General features: G+C 37.6%; 3 protein-coding genes across 8 annotated transcripts in view; 2 read left to right on the forward strand and 1 right to left on the reverse strand.

Moving 5' to 3' along the window:
• The window catches only part of LOC124948024 (zinc finger protein ush), a 139,275-nt gene extending 125,507 nt beyond the window's left edge, over positions 1–13,768 (forward strand). For 3 of the 5 annotated variants that reach the window (XM_047491051.1, XM_047491050.1, XM_047491049.1), the window contains exons 2-7: positions 8,407–8,666; positions 8,768–9,185; positions 9,379–10,534; positions 10,637–10,895; positions 10,979–11,212; positions 11,342–13,768. In XM_047491051.1, the coding sequence (XP_047347007.1) occupies positions 8,407–8,666; positions 8,768–9,185; positions 9,379–10,534; positions 10,637–10,895; positions 10,979–11,212; positions 11,342–11,761 (2,747 nt within the window). In that variant the 3' untranslated portion in view covers positions 11,762–13,768. Of the gene's footprint in view, positions 1–7,842; positions 8,270–8,406; positions 8,667–8,767; positions 9,186–9,378; positions 10,535–10,636; positions 10,896–10,978; positions 11,213–11,341 lie in introns of those variants that run through there. The other 2 variants (XM_047491052.1, XM_047491048.1) reach the window with 2 other exon arrangements.
• Positions 12,894–15,510, reverse strand: LOC124948025 (probable RNA polymerase II nuclear localization protein SLC7A6OS). The gene is made up of 3 exons (XM_047491053.1): positions 15,038–15,510; positions 14,695–14,955; positions 12,894–14,613 (listed from the first exon to the last, which is right to left on the reverse strand). The coding sequence occupies exons 1-3, from the start codon at positions 15,203–15,205 to the stop codon at positions 14,185–14,187; spliced, it is 858 nt and encodes a 285-aa protein (XP_047347009.1). The 5' UTR covers positions 15,206–15,510; the 3' UTR covers positions 12,894–14,184.
• A 455-nt stretch (positions 15,511–15,965) lies between these two features.
• LOC124948026 (fatty acid synthase-like) lies at positions 15,966–18,537 on the forward strand. Of its 2 annotated transcripts, XR_007100581.1 has the most exons (4): positions 15,966–16,059; positions 16,394–17,334; positions 17,413–17,646; positions 17,736–18,537. XR_007100581.1 is itself a non-coding variant. In XM_047491054.1 (3 exons), the coding sequence occupies exons 2-3, from the start codon at positions 17,516–17,518 to the stop codon at positions 17,992–17,994; spliced, it is 390 nt and encodes a 129-aa protein (XP_047347010.1). In that variant the 5' UTR covers positions 16,394–17,334; positions 17,413–17,515; the 3' UTR covers positions 17,995–18,537. The 2 variants fall into 2 exon arrangements, 1 of the variants encoding a protein (XP_047347010.1); XM_047491054.1 differs by lacking the exon at positions 15,966–16,059.
• The last annotated feature ends 478 nt before the right edge of the window (positions 18,538–19,015 follow it).

The raw sequence follows: 19,015 nt of genomic DNA on the forward strand, positions 1-19,015 counted from the left end.
CATAGAGCCAATGTGAGAACCTTTTTATTATATCTAGGTAACATGTATTATACGTTTGTGTAATCCCCTATGTAATGTATTTAAGTACCTATATTACATATCTATATACATTAGTAATACGACAAATGTCCGCCTTAGTAACGAATATTTTTATTGAAAATAGAGCTGACAAAAAAAATAGCAAACACTTAGGTTATAGTTGAAGAGTATAGTTGATAGGAAGACGAGCAGAAGCAGGACGGGTGAAAAAGAAAAAAAAACTATGTGGGTGAAGACGAACGGGGATAGGGGTTATAAAGTAATGGGGTAAGTCGTAAACGTAATCGTGCTTTTTCAGGCGTCGCAACTAAACTTCTTGGCGGGGAGCGGCTTAAAATATTTTTACAGCCTTTCCTTCATACAATGTCGCGATATTTCGTGCTTTCGCGGCGCCGATCGGTTCTATATCTCTCTCTATTACTCTTTCCTGACTCTTTTTTACTCTTTCTCTCTCTCTCTCTCTCTCTCTCTCTCTCTCTCTCTCTCTCTCTCTGTGTTGCGCTTGCTTGCTCGCTCGCTCTTTACGCTCCTTTCTTTCGTGCAATCTTCTCAGAGTCGGTTCAAAGTTTCGCGATAAAATCCGCGATAGCACGTCAGGGGGCGATAGATGAGCAAAGGGGAGATAGCCTTTGGTGCACGGACAAGAGAAGAGAGAGAGAAAGCTCGGCGGAGCAAAGATAAGCTCGATTATGATCCCCGGTGGTTAAAGTCGAAGTTTTTACGGTAGATAAGGTCGCACGAATGGGTTGCGCGAGATAAGCTCGTGTCTTCCTCCTCTCTTCTCCTCTTGTCTCTCGCGCTCTCTCTCTTTCTCTCTCTCTCTTTCTTTCTCTTCCTTCTTTTTCTCTCCTTCATTCTTTCACCCTCTCAATGAACGCTATTTTTCTTAATAAGATCCAACACACCTTCGTGGTTCTACTCAGAATCATTTTTGGTGGTAATTAACCTTCTTTTGCAAGAACACTGACCGACCACACTTGCCATTTTTTTTCTTATTTCCTTTACCTTTATTTTATTTTATTTCTTTTTTTTCTCTTAGTAAAAATTATTTTAAGAGTATTTACTTTATCGCACTGTCTATCTCTATTTCTCTTTTTATTCGCTGGTTCTACGTAATTAAATAATACGTCTCGGTTATAAAAATTTATGTAACAATTCACGGATTTTCAAAGGGTGGTCGGATGGTGTTACCAGAGGGTGAAGGGATAACATAGAAAAGGGTAAGAAAACTGGACCGAAGTCACGCAACGGTAATAACCTCCAGCAATGCGTACCTATACCCGTATATAGCTATTACATTCTCTTGCTTTGTCGTTAACGTACGTACAGATGTCGTTCTCTTTCTCTCTTTCGACAGACCGAACGTTATAGGTACACGTTCTCGCTCGTTTACGATGTTCTCGACAGTAGAGCGTTTCGCTTCAGGGAATATGAGCTACCTGGTTACACTGAGATACATGGCTCGGTTGGTCCACCGTGATGTCGTAAATCGTTCGTCAACTTTTCTAGTACGATTATCACGGGAAATATAATGAAACTAACCCGTTACTCGTCTCTTGAGGAAATTTCTAAAGAGCTTAAAAAAAGGATTATGATGATGATGATAATGATGATGATGATGATGATGATGATGATAATGATGATGATGATGATTCTCAGGTAGGTAGGTAGGTAGGTAGGTAGGTGAAGGTAACGAGACCAGAGAGATCGACCGGATCAGATAAAGCTGGGTAGGACCAGCCAGACCAGATCATTGAGATAAGAGAATTTAATAACCTACTATAGAGTGAGAGAGAGAAAGAGAAGGAGGGAGGGAGAGAGGGAAGATAGGAAGCGACAGACAGGATATAGGATGGTAAGGGAAGCCGCGGGAAGAACGGGGTGCAATAATATCGAGAGATATCGATCTTTAATTAGGCACGCAGCGCGGGAATGTGAGATTAGATCTCGACTAGACGAGTACTGGCCATCTTCCGTCTGTCCTCATCCTCCTCTTCCTTCTTCTCCTCCACCTCCTCCTTCTCTTTCTCCTCCTTCTTCTCTTCCTTCCTCCTTCATCTCTCCATCTCTCTTCCATCTTCACTTTCTATCGTGGCCCGTCGTCGAGAGATCTTTCGGGCACCTCGACGAATCGTCTCCTACCACAATAAGATTCGATCCAGATCCATTTTCCTCTCCTATCTGATCCAAGTGGGCTTCGCGCGAGAGGAATTACGATAACATCGTCATCGACTCTCTCTCTCTCTCTCTCTCTCTCTCTTTCTTTCCTTTATTACCTTTTCTTTTAGGAGTATTTCTCTCTCTCTCTCTCTCTCTCTCTCTCTCTCTCTCTCTCTCTCTCTCTCTCTCTCTCTCTCTCTCTCTCTCTCTCTCTCTCTCTCAAAATGCCTAACAACATAAAGAAAAGTTTTCGATACTTCGGATTCAAAGAAAAATAGACATTTGCGAAAAGAAATGTATCGTAGAGAGGAGATAATCTATAGAATAATAGAAAGTGTAAATCTTAATATAATAAAAGTGAGAATGTATTTGAAAAGTAAAAAGAAAAGAACAAAGGAAAAAGCAGTAGAAAAGAAATAGAGAATAAAATAGATTAAAACTTAATCTGTAAAAAAGAATCATAAATACTAATTAATATTATAATAAGTAATCGGGAAATTTGAATGAAGATTTTTCTTTGAATGAAGACAAATTTGAAACTTAAAATTAAAATTAAGAGAGGATGAGAAAAAGTGGAAGGGTGTGGGAGAGAGAAAAGTGAGCAGTACGATTTTCTTTTTTCCTCCGTTTGATTCCGTTTGACTCCTCTCACGGAGGAAGTTCTGCTCGCGTGCCTCTCTTTTAACGAGCCCTTAAAGCATCCATGGACGAGGTCGAAGCGCGCAAATTATATGAAAGAAGAAGAAGAGAGATTTATCGGCCTGAGTGTCTTTGCAGTGTCAACTGGCTCTATCTCTTAATGACTGCCTCATCTTAAGGTTTAATCGTCGACACGTATACACCATATCCCTTGGCTTTTGCATATTCAAGACACGCGTGCACGCGCGCTCGTGCCCTTCTGCTTTTCTTTTTTTCTTATACTTTTTTCTTTTTGGTTCTTTTCTTCTTCTTTTTTTTAATTTTCTTCCCTCGACTTACTACGATAATATGTAAAATTTAAACGAAAAGTTTGACCTCCGAAATCAAGAATAAATCAAGATTACAGTCATTTATTTATTTATTTTTTTGTTATCAAAATAAAATAAAAAATATATTATTACGAGAAAAATGAATCAATTATAAAGAACGAAAATTATTTAAATATAATCTATAAAATGGCATAATATTATAATAGCATTCGAAATGATTTGAAAAAAATCATTTTTCTTTTTCTTTTATATTTTACATTTTAGTAATTGACATAGACTTCATATGTACATGTACGTAGGAAGTAAAGGTAAATGTTAAATGTTCGTCATTTCTGTCTTTTTCTTTGCCTTCCTCTAATCTTAAATCTTGTTTTTCACATGAAACAGAAAAAATGTAATGGACAATGGTACGCGTTCTTTCTCTCTCTCTCTCTCTCTCTCTCTCTCTCTCTCTCTCTCTTTCTATCTCGTTCTTTCTCGTTTTCTCTCTCTCTCTTTCTTACACACACACGCCGGAAAACGAACCGGTGACAGATGGCGGGTAGAGATAGCGTCCTTCGAAGGTCCTGCTAACCAGCGAAACGACCTACACGGATCCTGTTCCTGTTGTGAGATAAACGAAACAGCTGCGTCTCGGCGCCGATCAAAGATCGTTCTCTTTCTTTCGTTAACCAGAATGCTTTCGAGTCAAGCAACTTTCGAGTTTCGATTCACGCGAGGAGCAGCAACAGCAGCAACAGCAGCAACAGCTACAACAACAACAATAGCAACAACAATAGCAACTGCTCGCGTGAAAAATGTATTGGCTCATTCGTGAATTTTCTCTCGAGATTTGTAGGAATATCTGACGATCGTAATTATAAGTCAGAAAAAAGAACGGTGGTGGAGATTGGGGAAAGAGAGAAAAGGGGAAGAGAAGGATAACGATCTCGCATGAAATTATGATAGGCCGTTAAAGGCGGACGTTAAAAAAATTAGAGGACTTTCTCGATTAGGGTAGATGGAGGAAGACCTTTGGATTCTAATCCTAATCCTTGGCTAATCGCTGTTCTCCCATCGAACGTTAGAAGATTAGCTGTGAAGCGATCGATGAGATGAGAGTAAGAAAATAAAATGGAAAAAGATTTCTAGAGGAATCGAATATCTTTCGGCGAGACAGGCGGAGCGTGTTTCTGTCGTAAACAAATTAGATAGATAAAGATGAGAAGATAAGAAAAAGAAAAAAAAGAAAGAAAGAAAAAAGAAGTGGTAGATAGACGATTGTATCCATATAATGACGGTCATGGAATCACATGTGAAATGAACTCGATGAAAATTCAAATTTTACAGCTATGATGACTCATAATTGTTAGCATTTTTCATCTTTAAAAATCAATGGACATTTAGGTATCGGTAATAAATATTCCAATTGTTTCATTGTTAATAGTAAAATTGATCGGATCCTTGCATATATTCTATACTGTGTCCATCTCGATCCACGAAATCTCCGGTCGTCCTCGATCATGAGGTACGCTTCAGAAGATGAAGAGGAGGGAGGTAGTAGTATAGTATCGAAGCGGCGTAGAAGCTGATGAGAAGGTTACGACTTGAGCTCTCACTTAGTGGCCGTAGTGTCACGATCGGGACGGCCGCATTAGCATATCTCCACGATGCAGCGTGTAGAGCAGTGGAAAAAGATTAAAAGAGAGAGAGAAAGAGAGAGAAAGAGAGAAAGAGAACGGAAGAGAGAGGAAGAGAATGAATGACGAAGAGGAAGACAGAGACGAAAGCCTAGAAAGGAAGGAAAGAGACAGAAGCATCAGCAGCAGGAACACCAGAAGAAACAGCAACACCGATGGATCTGTAAAACTGGCATGCATCTTTTACATGGGTCGTGGCCCCGTGAAAAGGAGGCTCACATATACGAATCGAAGAAGAAGAAGAAGAAGGCAACGACGACGACGACGACGACGACGACGACGACGACGACGACGACGACGACGACGACGATACAGAGAAAGGAAAGAAGAAGAGAACTCACTCAGGACTCACCGGGCCTGCCTGTTACCTGTACGTCGCGTGTTTGCCTACCCGCGTCACGATCAGGATCCTATTTGCATAGCGCCGATGAAGCTGCTACCGTTGTTGCTGCTGGTGTTGCTGGTACTGGTGCTGATGCTGATGCTATGTTCGTTTCTTCTTCTTCTACTTCCTTCTCTTCTTCTTATTCTTCCTCCTACTCCGCCACCTACCAACGTATTTATACTTTCTTTTGAACGACGATCTCTTTCTGAAAATAGTAGAGCACGTAAGCTGTACGTTTACACTTCAACGTCGCGCATTGCTCCGATGTAATATGTATATTCGTTTATTCATCGATAGAGTATACTAGTATCATATCTTAGTATAATACTAGTAGAATATTCTCTTCTAGTTCTGTCTTTTGCATTTCGATTCGATCTCAGAGTTACTCTACCGATAATCCTGCCTGATTTTAATTACGTTTACTCGAGTTATTAACACGCGAGATTTTGAGAAAGAGATTGTTAAAGGCTTAAAATTCAATGAAAAGATTTTTATCTTCTCTCTCTCTCTTTCTCTCTCCCTCTCTCTCTCTCTCTCTCTCTCTCTTTCTCTTTCTCTCTCTTTTTCATTCTCTCTCTTTCTCTCTTTAATAAAAAAGTATCCTCATTGTTAAAGTACCGTGGAGAATAATGAAGAGCGACGTCGATTTTATAGAAAAGAAGAGAAAAGAAAAAAGGAAAAAGAAAAACCATCAAGATGAATTGATCGAACGAGTGCCGCAACCGAGAGCACAGCACGTGTGTCAAATTTTGACAAGTTGCTTTCAAACACGTGATGCTGTAAATCTTTACGCGTGTTGTTACGTGACCAAAGAAAAGAGAGAGGAGAGAGAGAGAGAGAGAGAGAGAAAGAGAGAGAGAGAGAAAGAGAGAGAGAGAGAGAGAGAGAGAGAGAAGGAAAATCAACCACGTGGTAGAAACTTAAGGAAAATTGCCTGAACACAACCACATAGAAATAGGTAATTTTACATATTTGAAGCTCTCATTATATCCCTCGTAACTTCAGTTTCGCATTCCTCTTGAAATCGGTGCGTTCATATACACGAACCCATTCCCATGATTTATACTTTTTTTAGTACCTCAAAAAAAATATTCAAAAAAGCAGGAAAAGGAAGTACGCAGGATCTTTACAATCAACATGTACAACGAAAAGATGAAATACGTTAACGGAAAATGATTATGTTAGCTTCGTGATCTGTACAATATCTGTCCAATCAAAATCTTATAAGATCTTATGATCTCATGATTTTTCTTTTTCTTTTTATATTTTAAAAATCAATTCCCTGAGATATATTGTACGATAAAAAATACGATGGATCAACTTGACTAATTTAATTGAATCAAATTCTACCGTTGATGGCACAATATAATAACAAAAAAAAAAAAAAGAAAAAGAAGAAAGTCCAATAAAAGTGATATTACCGAAGTTATCTTGTCCGCTTCAAACAGATTTACCATTTAAGTTTAAAGATCACAAAAGAAGGTATTGTCTTATCCACTTAAAAGAGGTTCAATATTTCGATTTAAAAGGTTACAAAAGAGAAGTTGTTGTCTAGTCCATTTTCAAACAGACTCAACATTCAGATCTACAAAAGAACAAAAAAATATATTGTTGTCTTCTCATCTTGTCATCGTCCTCTTCAAACAGATACAATGTCCAGTCGTGGAAGAGCGTAAAAAGAAAAGGAAAAGGAAAAGGAAAAAAAGAAAAAAAATAGAAATGACGTTAAACGGGTCGGTTTTTTTTATGAAAAAGCAAGTCCGAAGAAAGCGGAGGTGTATCTGGGTGGTGGCTTCCACGGCTCGTCCCACCCACCCCTACCCTTTTCCTTCACGATCCTCACACACTCCTTTCCGTTTCTAACATAGCTACAAAGCCCCGAGACTCGGTGGTGTGTAGACGGGCGCGGTATCGGTTCCAAGAAAGGCTTATCGGCTCGCGGATATGTTAATGGCGGCCGTGTTTGCCCCTCTCCCTCCCCTTTCGAGATATATTACACCCCGAGTGAAGGTGGTTGGCAAGCCGGACCGTGCTCGTGGGAGAGAAAGAAGCTTGTGTGTCGCGTTGTGAGCACGCGCGCGCGCCCGCGCGAGCGTCTGCACGCGGTGGTGTTTCGCAGCCCTCTCTTGATCACCAAGAACTCGCATGCACACGCAATTAAGAATTGCTGCTTGAGAATAAAAGACAGACAGAGAGGGGAGAGAGAAATGGTTAAGAGCCAGTATTACGCTTGAAAAGGACAGAAAGAAAGAGATGGTTAGGACGAAGAACGTTGCTTACCATCTCTCTTTCTTCATTGATGAACACTTATTTAGAGAGACAAGGAGAACACGAAGGAGGCTATTGATGCCAATACTTGATATCTTCGACGTGAGTTCTGCTGGCCTTTGCTCTAGACCTTCACAGAAGTCATCATCCTTTCTCTCTCTCTCTCTCTCTCTCTCTCTCTCTCTCTCTCTCTTTCTGTATATATATATATATATATATATATATATATATATATATATATTATATCTCTATTTAATCTAACAATTAAAACTACCACTTGATCTAATTTATCAAACGTTTCGATTGATTTTACTCATTCATAGACTAAATAATTCACGAAGAATCATCAGTATCGTGAAGCTGCGAGAAACGAAAGGCGTCATTAATCAGGTGCACGTCGAAATCTTATCGATTCTGTACAGGACTGAGATCAACCCAGCAGCCCTTCGGCAAGTCCGTTCGTAATACGTAAGAACGATTCTGAGTGAGTTACATGGAGGGGGATTTCGAAAGGTTCGAAGGGTGTTGAGAACGTAAAGAGAGAGAGAGAGAGAGAGAGAGAGAAATAGAGAGAGAGAGAGAGAGAGAGAGGTGGGGGAACGACTAGCGTGGCGAGAAGCCATTAGAGCTTCGGACAGCTAAAGAGACGCATCGTTTTATGTGCGTGTCGTTCTTCCTTCTCGATCGATTTCCTCCGATAATCGACTTCGAGATCATGGTAGTTTCACATGAATCGTCGATCTCTCATCGTCGTCGTCTTATGAGAAAATGTATACAAATATTATCTAGCAATTAATCATACAAATAAAAAAATAACAAAAAAGAAACAAAATGTAAAAAAACAAAAGAAATAGGATTTAATAACAATACTTGATTATGTATTATTAATTTTGTTTGTTAATTTCAGGGGAGGATGAGGATTGGAGCGACTCCGAAAAGACCCCATCGGTGAGCAGCGGTGTCGAGGGTGGTGGATCGGCCGTGTCTAGTCCAGTTGGAGCTACAAACGTTGAGGAGGACTCTAGTTTACCACCACCGCCGAGACTGAACGCCTCCTCTTCTTCCTCGAATAGTATAATCTTTAATTCAGCTGCCGATGACATCAAGCAACGATTTAATGTGCTTACAGAGAACGCTCGAAAGCGACTCACTAGTCTCACCGAAGAAGTAAGCTAATAGATTTAATTAGTTTATTTATTTATATTATTTTTCTTTTTTCTTTTTCGAATTTAAACGACAGAGTCAACAATTGATCAAATTGTTCGTAGATCACGCGAGAAACGCAGAGAGATCGGCACGGATTGTCGAGGGTCGTTCGAGAATCCAGTCCGAAGGAAATCGACGAAGAATCGTTGAGCGTAGTGTTAGTCAAAGATGAAGAATGTCAACAGAGGCCACCGTCTTCATCATCAACTTCATTAGTAAGAAGAAGAGAATCAAGCTCCAGGAGAGATTCCGAAGATTCCACGAGACGCACGAGTACCACATCCAGCATCGTGGACGAAACACCTCCAGATCCGAAAAAGATGAAACTCGAAGAAGACGTTGCACCAAGACTGAGACTCAATGCTAGTCTAGCGACGGATCCGGCTCTTCGGCCTGCCGCCGTCGCGGCGCTTACCGTCAAGCCTGAAAATGCATCGCCGCCTAATCCCGGTCCACCTTTACCTGCTGGCCTGCAGAATGGTAAATCTACCTCGAGAGATCTTTCAAACTACAAAGAAATCGATATCCTCGCGATAACAAGACCTAAACTATCTTTGAAATTTCTTTCTAGATTGTAGTTCTTCATTGTTACTAGTTATTTCATATGATCATTATCAAAATGACATGCCTAGATTGAGAACGTGATACTAAAAAATTGAAATTGTGATTTCAGCGATTGCATCAGGTCGTTTGTTCGTCCTGCCAACTGACGGAAAAGAAACGATCACCGTTGAACCTGCCAGACCAGCTCCCCTGATCTGTCCACCCTGTGGTATTCGTTTTAGTTCAGCCAGCACTTTGGAGGCTCATCGTACCTTCTATTGCGCCCATCGACCGCGTCTCGAAGAAGACGCGACCAACGACGAGGACGAGGAGAAATCGAGCAAGTTCGAAGTACGGAAGGCCTACGCTTGTCCGCATTGTTCGTACAGTGCCGACAAGAAGGTCTCATTGAATCGACACATGCGAATGCATGCGGCATCTCCGGCACCACCGACGATCCCAACGGTAACGGCTACGACAGGAACGACGCCAGGAAATAATTCGACGACAGCCTCGAATGGTTCCCTCAACGAGGAAGCCGAGAGATACTGTCGCAATTGTGACATCAGATTTAACTCCCTGAAGACTTATCGGGCTCATAAAACGCATTACTGTAGTACTAGGCACGTTGTCAAGGACGGTGCACCTCCGCCACCACCTCCTGCAACAACAGGAGCATCTTCCTCGGCTAAAGCTTCACCACCTACGAGTTCGAGTCCTGGTGATTCTCCGCCACCACAGCCATGTTTGGCATTACCTACCAATCCGATTCTCATTGTGCCGTATTCCCTCATACGTGGTGCCAGTGTGCTAGCTGCACCAGCTCTTCCTGCTCCCGATACGGCCTGCTTTCTACTGCCAAATGGATCCTTGCAACCAATGATGAGAGGCTTAGCCAGCACGAATACCGTCACCGAACCACCAGCCGTCCTTAGAGCAGCCAACAAACCTACCACGCCAGCATCGCTCGTTAGTTCCTCCACCTCGCCGTCCGTTTCGACACCTCTTGATCTCAGCGTTAGAAGATCACCGACAGCACATCAGGACGAGAAAGAAAATAGAGTATCGCCGGCTCCAACTTCACTTCCTCCACCACCAGGTAGCCCGAGATCGTCCAGAGGTAGTGCCAGTCCACGAGCAAGGTCGATCGGTACAAATCAAAGCAGCAGCACCGGATCTGCACCTCCACCACCTCAAACCGAACTAGCTCTTAGACTGGCTGAGTTACCACCTCCTCCTGTTCCTGTGCCCGTACCTGGTGTCCTCGTTAAACATGGTGTCTCCAGGTGAGTTTGTACTCTTATTAAAAACAAGACAAAAAGTTCTTCATTCTTCTAAAAGGTCCTACTTTTTAAGATATTATTTATGACCAAAAAATATCATTTCAGATGCAAAGAGTGCAACATCGTCTTTTGTCGACACGAAAACTTCGTCGCTCACAAGAAACATTATTGCCAAGCAAGGGAAACGACTGTGAGTAATAGCCCTCCACCGCCTAGCACTCCTTCACCACCACTGGTGCAGTTAATCTGTGCAGCATGTGGTATTAAATTCGCTTCCATGGATAATCTCGTTGCTCATCAAGCTTTTTACTGTCCAAAGAGGCCCGAATCGCAAGAACACCATTCTCGGTGCACCAAATGTAAGGTGGGTAAACAATTAAATAAATGAATAAACAATCGAACGTTTGTTGCATTCAACAGAAATATTAAGAATATAAATTTTTCTAGGCGATAATCGAAGCAGGTAGTACGCACACGTGCAGTGGTGGACCGACTAGTGGTTGGCGGTGTCCCGTATGCGGTGCTGTCAGTCCAACGGCCGGTGCAGCGCAACGTCACATGGATGCTCATCAAGGTGTCAAAGCGTTTAGATGTACGATTTGCCGTTACAAAGGGAACACATTACGTGGCATGCGAACGCACATAAGAATGCACTTTGAGAAACGTGGTACGGATCTTCAGGTATGGTCATTCATATGAGACATTGAAAAATTCAATCAACGTCTCTTCGAAATGGAAAAGAACAAAAAAAAAAATAAGAAAATAAAAGAAACAAAACAGATACATGACGAAATTACTTTCTTCCCTTAGGAGGAAAATTACATAACATGCGTCCTCGACGATGAAGCAGTTCTTCCTACTCCTGAACCTGCTCCTGCCACCACACCGGAAGAAATACCAACGGAAGTACAGATCAATGGAAAGAGTGAAGTTCGTAAAAGTCCTCAACCACCAGTTTTGCCACCACCCGCGGCTGTGACCAGTAAAGTGAAGCAAGAACGCGAGGAGAGTCCACCGCCTGAGGAAAGTCTCGATCCTAACAAAACTGGACCGCGTTATTGTCGGTCATGCGACATAAGTTTCAATTACTTGAGCACATTCATAGCGCACAAAAAGTTCTATTGTTCGAGTCACGCCGGTGAGGCGAGTAATAATAATAACAACAATAACAATTCGAGTAGCCACGCCACGACTCCGCCCAGCGGTAGAACCGAGGCATCCGTACTTTAGATTATTATAACATACGACGTGTTGGATAACAATGTCCATCCTCAAAAGACATTTCATCTTCGCGTTGTTTTCTCTCGGATTAATGAAAAACATGGATGCGAACGTGTACGACGATGGGTCTGTTAATTGTTGCCAGTTAATATATACGTATAATATGATAGCGATTACAGATTAACCGACTTAGTTGACTACCATCATGTGATTTTTGTCGATCCAGGGAATTGTTCGTACTTATTATAAGCTGACGAATCGCATCAATAATGTGTACATAAGCACTCTCGTATATAGAATTCAAGGAAAATTACGCGAACGATAATAAAGCAGCAAAAGTGTCGCGGGCCGATCGATCCTTCTGTCAAATCGTTTACCGTTGGATCGATCAAATTATAAGATATAAATCATATCGATCTTATGGTGACGCTTAACGTATCATTCTTCTTGTATATAAAAGAATAATTGCGGTTAGATGAGATGATCGGTACGCTTATCTCCTTAACCACGATCGACGATCCGATTAAAGTTGTGCAATCTCATGACTATTCAATAATCTCGTAGTATATAGTAATTATCGACATACCTAAGGTTAAATAAAGATGATTAAGTGAGTGTAAAATGTTGTACAGTAGATACTTAGAGTATTATGGAAAGGTAGAAACGATCTTAAATAATGATACCAATCTCAATTTTTGAATCTATTAAGTTACGTCGGCGATATAGGGTTACATACATGTATATACAGGATGGTTATGAATAACTGATGATTTCATGTGTCGTTGTTTATATGTATTTCCCTCCTTTTTCTTGGGAGCGTAAAAGTTTAGCAAAAAAAAGTTCGTCTATCTTCAACGTAAGGAAGAAAAGAAAAAAAGTAAGAAAAACACGTTTACGCGAGTCACATTCAGTTATCCTTCGAAAATTTCCTGTATAAATATGTAGGTAACTAAGAAGGCGCACTCACACTTGTTGGGGTAACTAGTGCATCGATGACCGTTCCACGAACGTAAGTGAGTTTGCCAAAAAACATTATTATTTAGGCAAATATTTTCTACCGAATTTTCGTTCTGTCTCAGCACACGAATTACATTGCATTACATTATGTTACATTTTTTTAATTTATAAAATTATAGTCAAATTACCATAGTTTAAATTCCGATAAAAATCGGCGAACTTTTAATGACACAGTTTACATAAATACATACACACAGGTACATATAAACACGTACACACAGATACATAACATAAACATGAACACACATATACAATCAAAAAGCACCGCGAGTACTTGTATACAAGTCATGTCTCATTGCGAGCGCGTAAATGTAAAAATTAGAGTTAAGGTCATGTTACGTGTATACGCAGTACTACCCATATCATATGACGAGTTCATTAAAAAGACATCAACTTCTTCGTGTGAAGACCTCATGATAAAAATTTGATAGGAGTTTAAATATTAATTAATACGGAATTCTGATGCAGAAAGTGCCGTCAAGAATATCGGCTATTTACTTGATTTAAATAACTTCCTACGATTATTGTTGACTTTCATATACACAATTAATGTAAAATGCTTTCTCCCGATAAATTTATATAGAATGTATTCTGAAATACTTTCATGAGAGTATTCTTGTTATATTATTTATAAAGCAATACTTATTAATTAATTCCCTCAGAAAGAAAAAGTGGTCGGAATTTATTACGCATAAACCTTGAATATGAAATTTAACATTATATAGCGGAAGATAACTTGTTGCGAAAATTTGTAAATCTCTATCCGGTACTTCCATCACGTTTATATAACGTGGCATAGTGTTACGCATCATTCTTTCAATAAGAACAATTTTCTTTTTCATATTTCTAAACATCTTCCTTTGTCAAACATCTTGATGCTAGGCTTACTTTATTGTTTTTATTTTGATAGATGAATTTTACACACAAGATATATCTATACAAATATGTAATAAATATATAAACATGCAAATAAAATTCTACAACCTTTACAAACCATAATTATTTTGTTGCAGGTATTAAAATAGAAGAAGCCAAAGGAATAGAGTATCTATAATAATTTCACTTATTATTTAATTAGATTTTCATTTTATCCTCCACATATTCAAAATATTTTTTGTTTTGTTTCAAATGATATACATTACTAATGTAAAAATAGTCAAGGGATACTGTCACAACTACTATTACACTTATCACACTTGTCACACTAATATAGATAAAGTATAAATGAAGATAATTTTCTAGTCCATGTATATTCATATAATGCAATCATATTCATAAGACATACATTTTAAAAACTATCTGCCGCAAATACAAACCTAATGATATATTCATCGAGGGCCTTTTACACAATTATAATTATTCCACATCTTTACCATGATAATTTTTCTAAGGATATAATATCATCATGGTCATCATCATATGATGGAAAAAACACCATCACTTGAATCACTTTCAGTACCACTCAATTCTTGTTTTATTTGTGCTTTATACCGTGCATATTTATAACCATATTGTTCCACATCTTCCTTATTTATAGCACATACAAAATCATCTTCGCTTGAAAGATCTGATGATTCCTCATCATCTAGGTTAATTTTCATGACAGCTCTTCTTATTTCATCTTCATCTAGAGATAAATCTGAATGTTCAGTATCCGGATAATCATTCCACCAGTGAGATTCTGAATTAGAATCTTCAGTTTCATATCCATTACTGGAACCATCTTCGTCTCTATTCATATCAAATACAAATTCTTGTTCAAGACCATGAATAGATACAATATCATCTATTATCATATCACTACCCGTTTGAGTATAATACAAGTCATATACAAAATTTTCTAACTGAAACAAAATAAATATATGCACATATATACAAAATGTTTTATATAAGTAATGATAGACAAGAAGGATATTATCACGTACCGTTTCAGAATCTAGATTTTTTGCAGTTGAACACGAAAAAGAATCTTCAACATCTATTACAGTCATAGTATCTTCTAATTCATTAGTATTTAATGTATCCAAAGAACGACAACAATTAACAACTTTGTATCTATTCTCGATAGATTTTTGTTTAATCCTTTCGCGTATTACATTCTTAACATCCACAACATGTTGCTTATAATTTGCTTTTAATTCATTTTTACCTACTGTTTTTACTAAATGTTCAATCACATCTTCGTTCTATCGAAACAATTAATATTGGTTTTAATTTATTTATTTATCATATAGTGTATATATTGTTTTTTGAAAAAGAAAAACTCACCTGATTCGTGATTGTTCCAGCGAATTTCACAACCGCAGTTACTGATGTTAAATCAGTCGCATTTTCAGTCTCATCATTTTCGGTAGTTTTACATCGTTTACATGCGATCACCAAAGCATTTAACGGTTCATCGTTGTGTCTACGTTTAACGCGTAAAATTGCAGCCATTTTTGTTGTTTTCTTAAATGCAAACAGGGCCTTAAATTAAAATTTAAAATAAAACGCTATCTAGCATAAGACACTGTGTCGGAAAACGTAAAATGTCGATAATGCAGAAATATTTGCTTTTCTTTTGTTAATAAATAAATCCCGAGCCAACTAAAAAAGGCTTATAACGCATCTATAAAGTAGTCCACCGTTGTACGAGTTTCAATTTCTTCACGTTGTGAATCATCGATAAACTACTCTGTAGATACATATACTGTAAACCATTACGCTGTTCATCACCTTTCGTTTAAAGAACGTGTGGCGACTGTTACGCCTCCTTCGGCTAGATATATAACTAACACATCTCTGTGCCAACAAACGCACACGTGGGAAACCAACCAAACAAAATGAAAGACAACAAAGATGCCGAAAACAAAGGAGACTACAAAAGAAGAAATCATTCATTCTTTCTTTGATTCTTCTTGAGATTACAGCTATAGCTACTGAAAGTGATAGTCTGATTAAACTACTGTGTACCTGACAAAATTAAATAAATATATCACAATTATTGCTTGATGTGCAAAGTTTCTTTCTATATAGTGGGTTATCCATGAAAAATCCACAAGTGCATGACTTCAGCGCCAGCTATAAACAAAATATAAACTACAAGTTTAAGCGGGAAACACCCCACACCTAACTTATTGTTGTATAAGCTTGATAGGTTATATTCCTCTCACGTGTATCTAACAATTGGGTTCGTATAGGTTAAAGTAGGTAGGTTAGTAGATTGAACTCACACTTTTCAATTTCTCATATTTTTATTTTTTTTTATGGTAGCGTGCATCTCACAGTGATTCGTGCTAGATATAATGTTGGTACGCATTTGTTTCGCAAAAAATGCATATAGAATATAATAAATATAATTAACACATTTAATAACTGGTATATAAATTTGTGACAGAAAACAAAATCTTATCGAATGTTTTGTCAAAAATAATTAGTGTTGCCAATGAAAATCATCAGTTTATATACTAGAGATTTACTTGTTCTGACTGAAATTCGAAAATTTGTAATAGATATTAAAGTTCATCAACAATGTTTTCAAAGTTTGACTATTAATGAAAAATCCAAATAACATTTACTATCAATGTAATATACGAAATTCCTTCTTATGGATTACATCTTATGGATGTATATTTTTCATTTCAGATGTATCTGTACGATTTTTCAAAAACATTGATGTGATTGTAGCAGGGGATGTAAAAATTCATAAAGTTAGAAATATTGCGATTGCTAGAAAAAGATGTATCAGTGATCCAATTAATGAAGAATATAAATTCACTGCTTATCGTGATAGAAAGGAAATGTCATTACGAGAAATGTTAATATTAAAATCACCAATGATCAAGGCGAAGACAATCGAACTCGTTGAGGATAAGAACAATATCTCAGTAGAGAAACTTGTTTCTCCGCTGCTTTTAGAGATTTTAAATAATTTGCATTTGATGGAAGCTGATATTAATATATTCGAATCGCCAAGCAAATTCGATTATAGATATTTCTGAAGATGTCACTATTTTAGAATCAAGTATGATGAAAATAGGTGAAAGTATCATTGACTCTTGGATATGGATTGTTGACAAACGGAGAAAGGGACAGCTTAAAACAACATCTAAAATTTACAACAAACAGTGGTTTTGTTTTAGCTTGTGAAAAAAAAAACAAATACATAACTGGACATCGATTTTACAGGAATTTCAATTACGTACAGTTTTAGAGAAATGTACTTCCGGGGAATCTTGGATATTGTTAAAAAATACTATTAAAATTCAGGAAAAACATGATTGTTAACGTTAAGAGCAATGAATTTAAGTGGTTGCAACAAGTACAAACTATACTTATCAGGAATGAAAAATAGAATATCAATAATACGAATGGCATACTTGTTGAAGAAGGGAACTTCTAATCTGGTCTTCATTCTGGAATTCATTAATTGTTTACAAAATGAACCCGACTGAGACGTTTTCTGAGTTGATTTACTTCAAGATCTTAAAGTTTTCTTTGACATTAACACTTTATTCCTATATTTATATCAGCTACTTCCACCTCGCGAGTCCAAACTTACTTATCACGCCATTATTAGTCAATTGGTATGTATGAAGGCATTTTATCAAATTATTAAGGACTATCATGAAGTAATACAAAATTGTTTTTTAACAATCACGTAGAGATTTAAGTACGATACGCTGAGTTGAAAGGACAATTACAAAGGATTATTAAAATGAAGATCTTGTTATTTTTCATTATACATCATTGAATTTTAAAGATGTGATGTTGTTAATGAGTAAAATAGCACCAGACGTAAAAACACAAGACAAAAAAGACTTAGATAACCTATTTGGATTTGAATACAGCGGAATCACCATTAATAGTCGTCGTATTGTGGGAGTTAACCGCAATAGGTCAATTAATTATTAAAAGATTGTTATAAAATCTTGTATATAAAATATTAAGAAATAAAAGTAAATTAAATGAATAATTTTGTTTTCAGATGTTTATCAAATTTTTGTCAGTTGGACGAAACTTTTTCTTGGACTGTACCTGAAAGTTGGAGTTTAGAGGATGCAGCAACTTTATTGTATGTCTATTGCACATGTATCTTTGCACTTTACATTAATGTAGAAATGAAAAAGGGTGACAAAATACTTATTCATACTGGTTCTGATGATATTGGCCAAACCGCAATTAACTTAGTCCTTTGGGCTGTGAAATATTTACTACAGTTGTTACACCAGAAAAATTTTCTTTAAATTTATTAAAGAAACATTTACTAGTATCGATGATAATCACATTGGAAATTTTCGAGATACTAACTTCGAGAAAATGGTTTTGCAACAAACTCATGATGCAGGTGTAAACATTGTTCTAAATTCTTTAGCAGAAGATAAACTTCAAGCGAGTCTGCGTTGTTTAGCCCATAGAGGTAAATTTTTAAAAATTGATAAGTTTGACTTAGCAGTAAGTATGAATTAAGCACCAGAATCTTTATGGAGGGCTGTGTTTTTATGATGCAATGTTAAATAAGATTATAAACACAAATGACGAAGTCAAAAACGAAATTAGTTCAATATTCAACAAACTTATTAAGGAGAATGCTATCAAGCCGATAATTAGGATAGTCTTCGACAAATATCAATTAAAGACAGCACAGATTCATGGCAGTTGAAAAGCATATTGGAAAAGTAATTTAATGTTCGTTGTTGAAATATTTTTTTGTTTTAACAAATTAAATTATAATTTGAAATCCGTATTATATGTCATAAGTACTGATAAAGATCCGTGAAAAGAATGAAGCATTGTATATATTCATTTTGGCCTATCCTTCTTAAACATGTATTATAAACAAGTTATATAGTTCTTGGTGGATTGGGAGGTTTTGGTTTGGAATTAATCGATTGGTTAATTCTTCGAAATGCTCAAAATACTTCGCGTAACAGCGTAAAGAATGGTTATCAATGTATGAGAATCAAAATATCGGAATCATACGGTGTGAATATCAAGATCCTGGTTGATCTCGATGCAGGTAAACGAGAAGGCTGTGAGCTTATCGATGGTATATTTAATTTCGCGGTTTCTTTGAAAGATAATATTTGTAGAAACCAAATGCCGTAAACTTTCAAGGAATCTTTCAAAAGAAAAGCGTGGGCCACGAAATGTTTGGACGAGGTGACTAGAAAGTTTTGTCTAGGTTTTCGACACTTCGTAATTTTTTTTTTCTGTCTCGTATGGAAGAGGAAATGCCGAATAAACGAATTACAGTATGGTTAATTG

The sequence above is a fragment of the Vespa velutina genome, chromosome 3 (assembly GCF_912470025.1).
Source record: "Vespa velutina chromosome 3, iVesVel2.1, whole genome shotgun sequence".
NCBI classification, from domain to species: Eukaryota; Metazoa; Arthropoda; class Insecta; order Hymenoptera; family Vespidae; genus Vespa; species Vespa velutina.

Excerpts from the sequence above, each read along its gene's own strand:
- LOC124948025 (XM_047491053.1), bottom strand. The coding sequence starts at position 15,205 with ATGGCTGCAATTTTACGCGTTAAACGTAGACACAACGATGAACCGTTA. Across the intron at positions 14,956-15,037 it reads CTGGAACAATCACGAATCAG|AACGAAGATGTGATTGAACA; the intron begins GTGAGTTTTTCT and ends TTGTTTCGATAG. Across the intron at positions 14,614-14,694 it reads AAAATCTAGATTCTGAAACG|TTAGAAAATTTTGTATATGA; the intron begins GTACGTGATAAT and ends ATTTTGTTTCAG.
- LOC124948026 (XM_047491054.1), top strand. The coding sequence starts at position 17,516 with ATGTTGTTAATGAGTAAAATAGCACCAGACGTAAAAACACAAGACAAA. Across the intron at positions 17,647-17,735 it reads GTGGGAGTTAACCGCAATAG|ATGTTTATCAAATTTTTGTC; the intron begins GTCAATTAATTA and ends TTTTGTTTTCAG.